The sequence below is a fragment of the Brachycentrus maculatus genome, unplaced genomic scaffold (assembly GCF_059751285.1).
Source record: "Brachycentrus maculatus isolate JH-2025_06_01 unplaced genomic scaffold, ASM5975128v1 h1tg000122l, whole genome shotgun sequence".
Lineage (NCBI taxonomy): Eukaryota > Metazoa > Arthropoda > Insecta > Trichoptera > Brachycentridae > Brachycentrus > Brachycentrus maculatus.
This window is the reverse complement of record NW_028280875.1, coordinates 533846-550279: the sequence shown is the minus strand read 5'-3', so window position 1 is coordinate 550279 and position 16434 is coordinate 533846. Positions and strand designations below refer to the sequence as shown.

General features: G+C 32.0%; 1 protein-coding gene and 1 pseudogene across 1 annotated transcript; both read right to left on the bottom strand.

Moving 5' to 3' along the window:
• Window positions 1–7219: 7219 nt before the first annotated feature.
• Window positions 7220–9364, bottom strand: LOC148309478 (small integral membrane protein 20). The gene is made up of 3 exons (XM_088259977.1): window positions 9172–9364; window positions 9033–9089; window positions 7220–7750 (listed from the first exon to the last, which is right to left on the bottom strand). The coding sequence occupies exons 1-3, from the start codon at window positions 9281–9283 to the stop codon at window positions 7713–7715; spliced, it is 207 nt and encodes a 68-aa protein (XP_088116103.1). The 5' UTR covers window positions 9284–9364; the 3' UTR covers window positions 7220–7712.
• A 1796-nt stretch (window positions 9365–11160) lies between these two features.
• Window positions 11161–12611, bottom strand: LOC148309477 (lipase 3 pseudogene; annotated as a pseudogene).
• Between the last annotated feature and the right edge of the window lie 3823 nt (window positions 12612–16434).

Sequence of the window (16434 nt, the reverse complement as noted above, 5' to 3'; positions counted from 1 at the left end):
AAAAAACATGTTTTCAGGCATTTCCCAGTATATAAAAAATAATCCGGGGTTCGGATCTTGCATACAAATAAAAGGGTCTCTGCTAAATAAAAGCTTTCTCAATCCAACATCGCTGTTGTGAATTCATATGTACTGTGTCATGAGATTGATCAATATATGTAGGAGTTCCATAAAATTTGAACAGTGTGGCTGTCAATCATGGGTAGAATGGTGAATGTGATGACTTAGCCAGCCTATAACAGGTCATAAGCCCTGTCCATACACCCAGACTTCCATATTCTTCTTTATGTATGTTGAAATGTCAAAAAAAAAGTAAAAATTTATTTATTTATTCACACCCCCCTGTAAATTAAACCCGCAACTTCCAGCATGCTAACCACTAGACTGTAAAGGCAGAACTGGATAAGGCGCTTCAATTTGAAAAATATTGCAAATTTCAATATATTATATAATAATAAACATATTTTTCATATACAAAGTGGATATTTAAATTAATTGTGTGTTGGAAATTTTTTTAACCCATGGGTTTTTGCTGACATGTCAACCATAGAAATATAAACTTCCATTCCAATTCTACACATTCAAATTTTACATTTGTTTTGAATAACATATAAGTTATCATCAACTAAGAGCTTTTTTTGTTATTTTTTATTATTTGGGAATCTAACAGAACAGTTACATTAATTAAGTTACACAAAACAGGTATTTGTACTCAATTTCACATTTGTAAGTAAAATACCTGAAAGAGGGATGAAAAGGGGAAAAGGGAAAATTGAAATGGCATTAGATGTGTATAACATCTTAATAGTTATATACAATTTACAAAATCAGTTTGGTTAACCCATCCGCATATCAGTTTTTTTCAAAACATGTATATAAAGACACTAATTGAATGTATCCCCGCAAGTAAGAAAGTTGCCCCGTCCGGAGGGGAGGTGATATGGGTTGTCAAACAAAGAGGCGCTAATATTTGCACCTGATAAAACGAAAACAAACATAGAAATAATCTTTAATGCAGAAAAAGGTACTGCGCACTAAACATTTGATGTTTAGTGCGCGCGGTCCAACAGCCGACCAATGACACCGCGCGCGTGGCTGCGGCGTCAACGTCGTTCAAATTCAACCGAGTCATAAAAATAAACTATCTCATAAAATTATAACTTTTACTGTTTTACCAATAAATATGGTACATATAACTATTACGCACGTATTTTATCGTATGTCTAGATCAGAAATGTGATAAATTAACATGACGACTTGTAAAATAAACTCAATAAAATATTACTCCTGGGATGTAAAGTTTTGATTTCTAACTGATTTTAGTTGATATTTCAATCAAAAGGATAATTCTATCCTTACAGGGACATCTTTGGTCAAGTATCGTCAATAAATTTGTATTAAAATTATAAGAAATAATGCATTACAAAAAGCTTTCTTTACTGATTTGTAGAAATCACACGAAAGTATCTTTATAATATGAACTACCACGAATGAGGGCGTGGCTTAAACGGCGGCTGATTTGCAAATGTAAAAACACACCTACCGCCAACGGTTGGCGGCTGATATGCCGATGGGTTAATGCAAATTTTGAAGTTGATCCCATTTCAATTGGCACAAATTGTTTAGAATAATCTCATTGAAATTTTTAAAAGAAACATTTAAACTAACTATCTTTTCTCTGCTTACTGATCACCTAATGCCTTCATATAATTAGCAACCAAGTAAACACTGTCGATCCAATGTGGTGCCCTATGCACCATTGGGTGCTGTTAAGAACCAGAAGACAATTCTCTGCTTGCGTATCTATCTAAAATAAGTAGTAAACTTAAATATCAAATGGTTATTTAGTTCAATATTCATAAATTATGATAAACTATCGTAAACAAATTTGCCTAAGTATGTTATGCGATTGCTTAAAAATCAAATGAGGAAGCTCTCTAATTCTTCTTGGGTTGACGGTGCTTTTTTCTGGACTGTACTACCCTCTTCAAAGCACAATTGACTATTCTTTTAGCATGTTATTAATATATTAAATCCCGGGTGCCATAAAAATTATTACCCTTGGCCTGTAATATTTTTTTCTAGAAATCCATTTGAATAATTCGGCAATATGTGTAGCTAATCTATATACACAATTTATTTTTTAATAATTAGATTTTTGTTAGTGCTATAGTGAACTACCTCAGTCCATAATACAAAATACCAAATAGACATTTCGTCGTAACGTAACATGTTACGATGCGAGCATTCGCATAGTCAGTACGGCGAGCCGAGCGTTCCATACATAGTTTCGGATGCTCGGTGATGCTCGCCGCGAGCGATGTTACGATGTTAAGTTACGACGAAATGCTCCGGTCAGTCACTACCTTTCTGTTATAAAATCAATCATTTATATATGTATTTCAATGTTTATTTTGTGTTGTGGGCTGGGGAATGTCACTAGTTTTATTATTTAGTATTTTTACCTGAGTAAGTATGATAAAGACACTGGAATGCTAAAAGGGATGATATGCATCATCCATGCAAGATTTGTCACTTGTTCAGACAAAGGCTAAATTAAAATGGTGAACACAACATTTTGTGTGTTCAAATACAAGTAAAATCATTTTTTTAAATATAAAATTAAGTGAAATACAGAATATATTATTGAATTGTATATACTTTTGTTTAATTAATTATAATACTACTGACTAAAACAAACGCTTTAAAAAAAAGCAATTTTCAATCTTAAAATACATTAATAATTTACCGTTATTTTTAGTAATGTTTGTTGACTCTTATTATATTTTTTTTTTACATGCCCCATAAGCAATAAGTACATAATAAAATATAAAATATTATCAATGGGGATGTGCAAATACCTTCCATCTATTCTAACAAGGGTCTTTGTTACATGAGATCAAATAAAACCTTTCATTATTTTGATAATCTTTCTATATATTTAAATCTAATTATACAAATTATGTATGTTTGTCAGCCTGTCTGTCTTTTATTTTCTATTTTCAAACACGAGTAGGTACCTACTTAAGAATTTTTTATTAAAATAATTATTTGGAATGAAATAAAATTTTGAAAAATGTTTTTTGTTTATTTGTTTAGATATAGAAATAGTCATGACAAGGCATTACTTTTGCTGTCAAATCAGTTATGGCACCCAGATGGTAGGCTACTGGCATATCTTCACCTATTTCTTTCCTTTACTAGATGTGTGTAAAAAAAATTACATTACTTTTTTATTATTTTTTTTTACCATATGGAATGGAATATATATTTTTTTAATAATTTCATTTAAGGACAAACTTCATAGATACCTTAATTAAGGTATTTGCACATCTCTGGTGATATGTTGTGCTGAAAATATGTTTGTCATATTGTTTTATACTTTTTTTAGCTACCATACTGTATTTAGTTTTTACATTTTAATAGAAAAATGCATTGCTGGTCCATCCAGTTATAGTACAGAAGATCTCCCTACATAATGATCTCAAATTTTATATTTTGTCGTCATCATATGTAGTTGTTTTGTATACAATTTTCGTACAATATTGCATTATTTAAAATTAATATTGCACCCTTGTAAATCTATTAGGAAGAAAATATTAGGCAGAATGAGTTCGGCTTACGTAATGGCAATAGTAACAAGAAAAAATAAATCTTTTAAAATCAGTTGTGATATTTATACCACGAGGCGCAATTAACACAAATTTTCTTAAAAACTATTGATTTTTATAACAATACCAGATATCCAAGTAAGTAACAAACCATTTTAATAATATATTATCCGTTTAAGCTTTGAAGAAGATTTAATGTAATAATATATTTAATATAATAAGTAATATGAAACTAACATTTTTACAATGCATCACACTCTCCAACATACATGCAGAAGTAATATCGCGATAGGCTGTGCAACTGAGAAGCAGATATACATTCTCTGATGTCTCATGACATCAAAGTAGCTCAATTTTATATGTCCTTCTTTTGTTACAATTCTATGCATTGGTCTGCAGCAACAAATGACACCTCCTTCGCCACTCCGGTTATTTTATATGTAACTGTCCAAAATATTTATTTTCCGGGATAATACCATGGATGTCAATAGTATGAATAATTAGCTTCCCTTTAAGCTAAAAATTATTACAATGTATTGACTCGGGTCAGAAAAGTTGAGGTTTAATTTTGGGTACTGCACAAGCTGTGTGCCAAACGTGCAGTGGGCATCATGCGAGGTGCCACAAGCTGTGTGCAGTTGCAGGTAAAAAGTTCAACAATGCTGTCTGTATCAAAAACAGCCTCTTACTGAATATGTCCAGACTTTGTAATGGTTTTGTATTGTCTAAATTTCTCCTCAAAATGCATTTAAAGCAACCGGCTGATATACATGTATATGCCACTTTAATTTTTCTTCACACTTTTTTAGTAAAAATCAATGAAAAGCACATTGATAATCGATATAGATTTACAACCCAACTGTTCATCATCAACGTAAGTTATTTATTGTTCTATAAATGAATTTTCAGTAAACTATTTATTTTGGACATTTTATATTGAAAAAATTGAAAATACTACTTTTGAACATTTTGGCATACATTCTAATAATAAAATAAAACCCTTATCCGCACCCCAATGGTGCATAGGGCACTGTGTCATATTAACGCAGTTTTATCTTGATCGTTTACACATGAAGGAAAGGTGATCAGCCCTCCGCTTCAGGTACCAGTCCATGGTAATATTGAATAAATATTACAATGAAAAAAAATCAATTATATTTATTTTACCCCCCTTGGGAATCGAACCCGGGACCTCCAGAACGGTAGCCGAGCGTGCTGACCATTACACTACAGAGGCGGACATTCTAGAATTAAAAACAATGTTATCTCTTTAGATATATGGTAAAATAACACCCGTATTCAACATTGATAAGTATGGACCTAAAAATGTGATGCATCAAATTGATAGAAAATATATTACGCAGTTAAAAAACCAGCCCCAAAAATAGTCCATTTTTGCTAACTCAACTAGCATAAATATTTAGACAAAATCATTGTTGATAATACTATAGGCAGGCAGTATTTTCATGCCAATTTGAATGTATCTAATATCAGACAATACTCGCATATAAAATCAGTAGTGTTTTCATAACTAGGGTGGGGGATGGCGGTGGTAAACTTTATCCTATGTAAATTTCAATGTATAATTTCAAAATGAAGCTCTATTAATATTAGTCCATGTTACTAAGTATAACTTAATTATAAATTATCCATTGTAAAAATTGGCTTATTTTATCCTATCAATCTTTGAAGAATGTTTATGATAATCATTTTCTCTCACTGTGTATTCAACTGTACATAAATGAATATTTTTATACTTAAAAAAATGGGAAAATAAAGAAATTGACTAGTACAAATACTGCTTTTATGTATTTCTAACAATGTGTGAAGACATGAAAAATGGACCATATTTTAAATTAGAAAATAGGGACATTATCCTATGACATTTCAACCTATCACTAGCATAACAGAAGTGGACATAGAAGGCGAGAGAGGAATGGATGTCGTTCAGGGAGCTTAAAAACCGCCTTTGGACAGTAAATGATGGAAATTATAGCCAGTTCTTAGATTTATAATGCCAACGTTTTGGAATTATAAATTTGAGATGGCCACTATTATGAATTTTAGAATTTTTTTTTTATTATTTAAAAAAATATTAATTCCTCTCCAATGTTCAGCATTTTTATTTTATTTATTTATTGGAATACCAACAGAATATCTAACAAAAATTACATAATATAATGAAATAAAAAAATCCAATTATAGGTTTTCACTTAAGTAATCTAAAAATAAAAATAAACTGTCATGTCCATAAAAGTATACTACTACTACTACTACCATCATGCCGTTTCCCCGCAGGGGTAAGCAGAGAGGATGGAACGCCACACTTTTCTGTCCTGACATACACTCCTCGCCTCCTTCACATCCATACATCTAGTCATACATGCCCTCCGATTACTCAGACTTTTGACACCGCCAGATTTTAAGTATAAAAGTATAACTATATAATAAACTTATATTACATGTTTTGATCAAATAATAGAAATTATCTTTATCAAATAGTCAAATAGGCATCAACAATATTTCTATTAAACATATTGAAAGAAACATTATTGATGCCTACTTCATTAAGCATTACATTCTGCATATCGCAGGCTCGATGTAAAAATAAATTTTGGTAGGACTTGGTGTGCATTTTAGGGATTTTAAATAAATTTATGATGGGGTTGTCACAACTTTACATTGAGAGGATATTATCTGTATCTATAGCGAGGGCTCAGCTCAGATGGGCGGGGCACATCATTCCTATGGATGGATCACGTCTGCCCAAAGTTATATTGTTTAGTGAGCTTCTCGAGGGACGACAAAAGCGAGGAGGGCAGTGCGGGCGGTACAAGGATCAACTGAACGCCACGTTGAGGTTGGTGGGGAGTGATGGAGTCGCGGGCTAGAGACAGAGATGGATGGAGAAGCTCCCGAACAATGTTCACGAGGTCTCTCCGCGCGGCTACCGGCACAACACAAGTGACGAAGACACGGAGTGCGCAGGGTGTGCTCCAATTATTAAGTCCACAATTGATATGTTCAGTCACATGTGCACTCGTAGATAGTCCCACATGCTGAAGACACATCGCTCACTCCTTTCAAGAATGTCATAAATCAAAAATCGCCCATTTTCAGTTGTGCATGTTTTCGGAATGCCCAGAAAATATACTATATCCGAGCAAAAGAGGGATATTTTTAACTTAATATTCACCCGCTACAGGGCAGAAAGTGTTGTTATTGCATTTTGAAGAAAAGGTATTGTTTAATATTTTTTTTTAAATAAAGTAGTTATTTTTCAAATGGAGAAAAAACCTTCATGTTTAATCTAAAAAGATCTGTTGCACAGTAAAAGTTCAATAGGCTTGATATTGATTAATAAATTGTATTATATTTTTAAACTTCTCCTGAAAAATCTATTTTTTTTTATTTATGACGTTCTTGAAAGGAGTGAGCGACATACTCAGACGCGAGTTGAGAGCTATTATTATTGCCAAAAAAGTCTTATGGAATCGAGAACATTGTTTATACTTACCAGCAACCTCCGCCAAACGGTGTGGAGGACAAATTATTTTTTAATTTATGTTCAATTTATTTAGGCAAAGGTTTAAGAAAATAAATGTAAGTGCATTAGAATTATTTATTATAGTAATCATTTAACAGTAAATAATTCAATAAATTTTTGTTCTATTTACATAATTACATACATATTTTGATTTAAAGAACTAACAATATAAATGCTGTCTAAACATCGGCATAATGAAGTTACTCGTGATATATGAATAAACAAACCGGGAGCATTCAACACTAGAAAAATTATATATAAGTTGCTTTATATTACTTCAAGCAAAAATACTACAATAGAATAATGTAGCCTGGGTATGACTTTAGCGCTACAAATGGACGCAATCCAATGTTACATTTGCACCTCTGAAATTAACTACGAATAGGCCAGTATAAATCCAATATTTTGCACACATCCTGTAGGTAACCTCACATAATAAAAATATTACTATGTAATGAATTGAACATTATTATGAAATAAATAAAAAAATCTATATTGGGTGAGGTACTGAAGAATGTGCAGCATTTATGTATTATTATATTTTTAAACTAATGCTATTTTCTCTCAAATGGATCTGACCAAACTTTCATATCTGAAAAAAAATATTAACATTAAATCCTCAAATTTAAACCTGTTGGTTCAAAAAGCAAACAAATATATCGTGGGTATATACTGGCATAAAACGTTAACTCTAAATCCCTGTTATTTAAAGCTCTTAGCCTGAATAAAATACCCGCTATTAAACTTAAAGATGAATTTACTTGTAAAACCACATATATATGACATTTAAAAACTACTTAGTGTATTTTGCCAGTTTATAGAACGTCGAAAACTTTATAATACTGCATCATTAAGTTAAAATTGCATATTTTCGAGTTAAGGTTTTTTGCCAATACACCTACGATATAATTTCAATTATTTACAAGAATCAAGGCAAAGAATGACTAGACTAATTATTATAATAAGAAGATAATATGGAAGTCAGGGTAATTACAGTGCTAACGACCTGTCATTGGCTGATTTAAGAAGTCCCTCTATATATACTGCATAACATTATTTTTACACTAATTCGTCTGTGTTGATATATAATCTACAATATGGTTGATGAGGATTTTTGGTAAATGTCAAAATATGTTTGTATTTTTGGCGTCGCAAATTCCTATGGGAATATTTTGACTATACCCCAAATGCCCCCTTCGTATCGTAATCATAGCCAATTACTACTGCTAGCTAAATATAAATATATACCGTTGTTGAAATTCTGATAGAATTTTGTTTTTGATAGTACTCTATTTGTCCCGCTCAGTAGCAAATAAACCCAAAATTGAGTGAAAGACAGTCTAGATCAATGATACTCAACCTTTTTTTTCTTCGGGCCGCATACATATATTTTTAAAGCTACGCGGGCCGCAACACTATACTGGTATGACAAAAAAATCATGAAACCCACCACCCCCGTTTTTTTGGAAAACCATTTGAGATTTATAAAAATATGACCAAAACTGAATAATAATAGCGCGCATATTTGTCTGTCAAATGTTTGTTTTTTAGGAATAAATCTAGCGTGTGCAGTAGCAACACTCTTATTTATACCAGATCTGATGTTGACACGACAACGACCATCCTCTTCGGGTTTCCATGTCTGTACGTCAAAGTCGAAATAAATCTCAAGATGTACGATTCTATATTTATAGAATGCCAGGTTTTGTAAATCATGTTCCTGATAATAAATGTGTTGGGGGCCGCACTAAAAAGTTTGGCGGGCCGCAGGTTGAGTATGGCTGGTCTAGATTAATAAACGGGAGACTAAAATATACACGAATCTCACAATACTGTTTCCAGAATTTTTAATAAATATTGTGTTTCATACTCACTTCCTGGCTGAATGTCTTCCTGTTTTATATTTTTTCTTGTTTCCTTTTGAATGTTTTCTAAAAAATACTGCATCTTGAGTAATTGTATACGAAAAAAAATTATATCATAGTTTAAAAAATATATATATCAAGAACTTACTATAATGTGACGAATCTAACATCGGAGCTATGGCGATTGGATACATTGCGAGACCCAAGAATCCAACCAGACCTCCAATAAATGCACCATATCTCCAACCTCTTAGCATCATTTTGGAGTATTGTTTTTATTTGTCAATGGCAAAAATAATCGAAACTTAAACAATTTTAAGGTTATTTTGACAGATTGAAAATATTGCCATATAAGAAAAAGAAATCCAGATTGAAATTTAAAAAACCCGGAAAGAAAAATATGATAAAAAAAAATATGTATGTTTTAAAAAAATGAAAAGGCTTTATTGATAAAACTAATTTTTAAACTAACAGGATGTTAATACAGTAGAGTTTCTGGTGACTTTTTAAGATAACGCAAAGGATTCGTATCAACATGTTCCAGAACTAAAAACAGCGTTAAACGAGGACACCTAAACACTTTTTTCTTTTCAATTTAACATGTGTAGTAAACCCCCCTATAACGTTGAGATAGATACTGCGTCATCGCAGAGAACATTATAAAGGGTTTATGTTTTAAATTGTATTTTTACATTTTTAACTAACAGGAATAACTGAAATGAGTCATTTAAAATTAAAATACCATTTAAAAACATTAACTCCCTACAATGATCCCTCCGATAATGCGGTACCTATCTCAACGTTACAGGACGGTTTACTCTATTACTAAGCAGACTGCGGCGATTTCGGGATATTCCAACACTACCGTATAATAGTGTGAGTGCGTTAAAAAGCTGTTACTGTATATTAATAATTAGTTTTCATAATAAGCATATTTTTTATTGAAATTCCTGCAGGCCATTGCTATCAACTAATATTTTTCAATCAACCAAACCTTTGTATCTTTTAGAGCTGTCTGGATTAGTGGACTGGTAGTATATACAGTAAACCCACCTATAACGCTTAGATAGATACCGCATTATCGGAGGGGACGTTATAAGAAAGTTAATGTTTGAAAATTGTGTTTCAATTTTAAATGACTCATCACAAATATTTCCGCTAGTTAAATTGTAAAAATACAATTTAAAACATTAATCGCTTATAAAATTCCCTAAGATAAAGGGGTAATTATTTTAATGTTGTAGGGGGGTTTACTATACATATACATGACTACATATTGGGAAATGTAATAAGAGAGCATAAGAAGTAAGATGAAGTATCCAAAGTATGAAGCATAAGATCAATTAGTTAGTCTGTGCATAAGATGAAGTATAGAATATGAGGAAGAGAGGAAGAGGAATCCAAGGGAGGGATAATATGAAGGATAGTTAGGGTTCCAAGGAAGGATAGTATTGTTTACAACATTTCTAGGTGTTCAGAGAGTCACATGGAGGGATATCTTAAAAGTATAGATACACATGCTAATTAAGCATGGATTTGGTTGAAATAAGTATGCTCGTTTACATCCATCGACACTAGTATGGTCATAAGCAAACCTATTCAGATGCGCTCAGAGTACGCCCCTTCCACCCGTGATGCAGGTAGCATGCTTATTTCTAGCAAAGTACGTTTACACATGCTACTAAGTAGCAATTGCTATTGAGAATTGCTATTGCTATTATTGGATAACATGCTTTTGTGCTAATACTAAGCGTGTGTATTTAGCAATTATTGTGAAAAAGCTGGAAATAAAAATTGTGTTAACAACAAACTGTTTAGATTCATTCAATGTCTCAACGGAGACAGAGCATATTTTTACATGTCCCTACATGGAATTTTCATCTTCCCTAATATGGAAGTCTGGGCTTCACAGGGCTTACGACAATGGCATTGGATGACTTAAATGATCACTTTATATACACTGTATAATTTTTCCATATTGTCTCGATATTCTTGGAAGTTGTGTATTATCATCTGTCGAGAACTTTGTGAAGTAAATACTTTTCGCCTTCTGACCGTGAAAGAATTAAGCCAGGTTGTAAGCCTGAGCTTCCATATTCGCCAATGTTTGAATGTGATTAAATAATAAAAAAAATATAGGGAATAATAGGTTTTTATTGTAGTATTTTTTTTACCTCATTCTCAACATTAAATTTACATAAATTATATTTTATACTGACTCATTAATTGTAATAACTTATTATACACTAACGTAGGTGCATCGATAGCCCATAAGAAATCTAAATGATTGAAATCTTTCATGGGCACTTCATAATATTCAATAGGATTTTTAAGTTGGTTATAAAGTTTTTTTGTGTCCGTCAATCCCGCTAGCCAATCATTGTCACCACAAAACAAAGCAATCGGTAATGTTATATTGCCGATTGGATATTCTGGCGGCGTCTTCTGACCGTAGGTTTTCATGTTCATTTTAGTTCCATAATCAAACCTTTGGAATTGTCCATGATCTCTAATTTCTTGGGCAAAATGCACGACAGTTCTTGTGGAAGTACCTGCCGGCGTATGGCTTAGAACCACTTTGAAGAAATTCTGATTGAATTCCTTCTCGTCAAATCCCGCAATAAGAAACATTATGTTTAAACAAACTTCTTTGCTGTAGTGATTCAATTCGCAAATTTCGTTACCCAACCATTTGAAAATAACGCTTTGAGGTAAAAAATCATTCGCTCCTAAATATTCGGCAATCCATTCTATGTCATTTGCGAATGGAGCTAAGAGTCGAATCGGACTTCGAACCGCTGTCATATATGCCGCAGGGGCCAGAGTAAAAGCCGCCTTTATCTTGGAGTTATATTCCGAAAGTGTCGAAACCATCGCAAATAAAGTCGTTGTGCCCATTGAGTGACCGACATAAAGCAAATCTTCAGAGCCTTTATAATCATTTATGTAGTCAATCATTGCTGGTAAATCATAAACAGCCGACTCGTGAAAAGTGAAGTTCCAGAAAGCGCTATCTTTAACGGACAAAGTGACATGACCACGAGAATAAGTATTACCTCGGAAGTTGCCCATCCAAACATCATACCCGGCTTCTACTAAGATATACGCCAGACCCTTTTCGGCTCCGCTTGTCACGAAATTGGAAGAACTTCCTAATAGTCCATGTTGAAGAAGAACTGCCTGACGCAGATCTGTCCTTTTAGAGCTTCTAGCGTGTGGAATACGATGTATCATTAGTAAATAGCCATCCTGCGTTTTGACAGTGTGAGATTCAGCGGGGTATCCATTTTTTGCTATAAGTTGAATTGTATCCAAGTGGGCATCGGGAATATAGGCAGATTTTATTTTGAAATTTGTGAAATCATTGTTCACTTTATTAACACTTTTGTTTTCTATTATATTATCAGAAATAATGCCAATGGAATTATTCGACAATTTAATTTTGGCTTCAATATAACATAAATAACTAACAATTAAAAAAACACTTAATACTGTCCGCATTTTTACTGACAACAAACCAATGATTTGAAAAGTTTATAATTCAAAATATAATACAACCGACCCAATGATGAAACCAGTAGATAATGTGCTCAATTCTAGTATTAATTTAATAACAATGAACACAGCGAGTCAGCTTACAGTCATGCATGAATCAACTCAGCTTATGACAGCAACAGGATTGATAAAAAATCAAGAAATCAGACAATACATGTATGTATATTTATATCACAAAAGCAAAACAGTGTACGCGCCATTTCAAGAATTTTCTTTTTCAACAAAACATGTGAAATAAAGATTTTTGAAACGAATAACAGTATATTTTTTTATGAATGACTGATTCCAAGTTTCTCTGAACTAATGACAGACAATTTTTTAATGCCTTAAATGGTAGTGTTCATGAATATCCACCTCTGTAAAGCAGTGGTTAGAATATTTGTCTACCGTGCCGGTGTTCCCAGGTTTGATTAAATAAATAATACTTCAATAAATAAAATTCTACTTAGTAAATACCACTATTACTTAAAATCTACTGTGATACGTGTTTCAATGCATTCCACATCATTTTCAAACACCGTATATGATGCGGAATGCATCGAAACACGTGTCACAGTAGATTTTAAGTAATAGTGGTATTTATTAAGTAAAATTTTAATTAAAAATGGATAAGATTTACCACAAAGTGACTGCTGAATCAATTATGAAAATAAAATTCTCTTTTTAATTAAAAATAATTACAGGTAATTTTGTGAGTCAAATATTTATTTAAGTAGGTACTCTGGACTAGTGTCAAGTGAAGCGCCGGACTGATCACTTTGCCTTCAAATAATAAATTATGAAGTTAACACCCCATGAATTTGATGTGGTATACTATGCACCATTGTATGCAGGTAAGGGCCATAGAACTATTCGAATAATGATTTGAAACTATATTTGATGCAACAGCAAAAAATCGCCATAGTGTTGCTTACACCAAGTTGACTTTCCAGTATCCATATTGTGTGTATGTAATTGTATAATATGTACTGTGTACTATGAACTACAGATATACGTACATACACAGCATAAAATAACATGAATGAGGATTCAAAATTTTGTCGAATAATCAATGATCGAATTGATGACACTGTAAATAGATTACTCAGATCAATTTAAAATGAGGGTAGTCAGAATAATAGATATTGCAATATATTCATATTTTTATATACATAGATTTTTTTCTTTGATCCCAATCCTCATCCAAATGGGACCATTTGGATGAGGCTGAATGGGACCTTACGGACAGGCACTGCATCACTATTTATGTTGTGAAGGGAAGGTGGGCAATCCTACGCTCCATATTCTCGGATCCAGGAGAATGTGGAGGAAATGAAGTAGGAATATTCTTCTTTGACTATATCTGCACCCAAACGATCCATTGAGTGCCGCATTGATAATTGATTAAATGAAAGTAGGAAAGTCTTGAGTTCCAGACTTTTGGATCAATGAAGTGGAATGTATTTGACAAGATACAGATGTAATTGAAGGTGCTAGAAGAAGTAGAGGAAAAAGAGAATCCAACAATAGATAGGGAACTCAGGATTGCAAATCTTTAATTGTACAAAATCTTAAAAGTTAACCTTATTCTATATATATATATATATATATATATATATATATACATATGTATAGTCGTCGTTCCACGCAATACCATGTAAAAAACAAATAATTGAAAAAATAATTGTTGGATAGATTTCCTTGTATAAAAATCAATTCAGAACATCGAAACTAAATTCATTATTGCTTTTTGTATCATAATTTTATTTTGAAAATGTTTGAATTTTTTTTAAATTCACTATGACTAAGACGAAAAGATGAACCCATATACGCATATGTAATAACACATTGCTTTTATCACTTGGATATCCAGAGCCTGTGTAATATATTTTGTAATATATTTTGTGTAATATATTTTTTATATAGCCTGTGTCCTGATTTTCAGGTTCAATGGATTCAAACAAAAATCAGTCTAAATCGCTGTGACTGTTTCATGTGAATACGTCTTATATATTTTTTTGCACTGTGTTATTTAAAAAATGTGTAAAAAAAAAGTATGAAAAGGTGTTCAGTGTGTATGATTGTACATAAAAAGAAACCACCATAGTTTTATTACTACATAGTAATAATTACTAGCAAGTATTATTTACACATTAAGAGTATTTTTTTACGACTCACATGGACTTTAAGACTTATAAAAAATATTTTAAGACAGTGATTCACAGAAGAATAAAACTTGCTGACATTTAATTGCGCAATATCCTCATTTTTAATATTTACTATTCAGTTATAAAACAAACATTTAATATTATATCATGAATAAGCCTATTTTGTCCATTCTTCTGGGGTCAAGGGTGAAAAAAAACATAATAAATATCTTGTTTTGATTTATTATTTCACAAAAAACCTACTGTCTTAATCACATAAACGCGTGATCCAGAATTGTCATGATATACAAAAAATGGTGGGATTCCTTTATTAACCTTCATCTAGTCATGTAGCCTTAGCCTTTCTTGGCACCAACCACAGGTTAACACTAATATATAATTGTTATACTACTTAGGTTATCTATCGGTAAAGTGCAAATAGTTCATATAAATGTTTTGATAGAGTGTATATCATCATTCGTTCTGTAAAACTGCAAATATGACACTAGACAAAATATTGAAGGAAAAAAAAAACATTGTTCATTTGTTTTGGAATCAAAAATAAATATGTTGCTGTGTATAATGATGATATGAAGAGTTATAAACAAAAAAATTAAATGCCGAAATACATATATACATTAGTAGTTATGAGCTAAGCTACAATTGGTCGGCTCAATTTAGTTATTGAAAGTGTTGTTCCATTTTTCAGATTAGCATCTTATCGTAACTATCTAATTTTAACATGTTGTCAAAAAGGTTGGGAGTCCCTGATCTATGCTTCAAAAAGAAGGCCAAGTGGTATTTATATACTCAGTTCAAAGTTAAAATTCACAATGATTAGAATTGTGGTCCAAATCAGAAGATTTACTATTTAAAAAATCAGCAACTTATACCAATTATATATTTTTGGCTTTTAATAGCCTTAGAATTCTCGATAGATTAAGTGTTTAAAAAAACTGTCTAATAAAATTACAACATTTATAATAATACAAATGCCAAAAGTCACTTATTTTGTAAATGGTTATGGCCCCTATTCTGTACACGATTGATATTACTTGCGTATGAATTCATCCTAGGATAAAATAGCTAAAAAAAATTGTAAGTGCATTATTATGCATCTTAAAATTATAATTTAGTAGAGTTGTTGTCTCGTGTTTTTTCAGATTTGAGCCAGGGATTTTAGGTTCAACCTTCCCCTTTCAACTTGGGTTATTCTAATCTCCGATCAGGTGCCTATACGCTGAACTAAAATCTGGTCATGATAAACCAGTGATTCCCAAAGTGGTCTATATCGACCCCCAGGGGTCTATGACAACTTGCAAGGTGTCTATGTTTTAATTTGAATTTAAAATATAAATGTATAAAACCTAACATGTGTGGTTCAAAGTGAGTAACACTACATATACCGGCTGTCAAAAATACATTTGAAGTTAATGAATTTGATAAAAATCAATATCAGGTAAGGCAAGGGGTCTACGAGATAAAAGAGTTTGGGAACCTCTGTGATAAACGAACTAATAAAATAACAAACTAAAATGGTTTGTGAATCGACAAAACTTTTTGACTTGTCAACCATTGTTTATTTTTCTGATAAATAATATGAACACTCTTTCAGATGTTATATACAAACTGGTAATCAATGCTGCCTAATTGTTATCTGGAAATAATAACACAATAAATAAACGATGAGTCAAATACATACCAAGTTCATGCAAATATGACTTCATTCT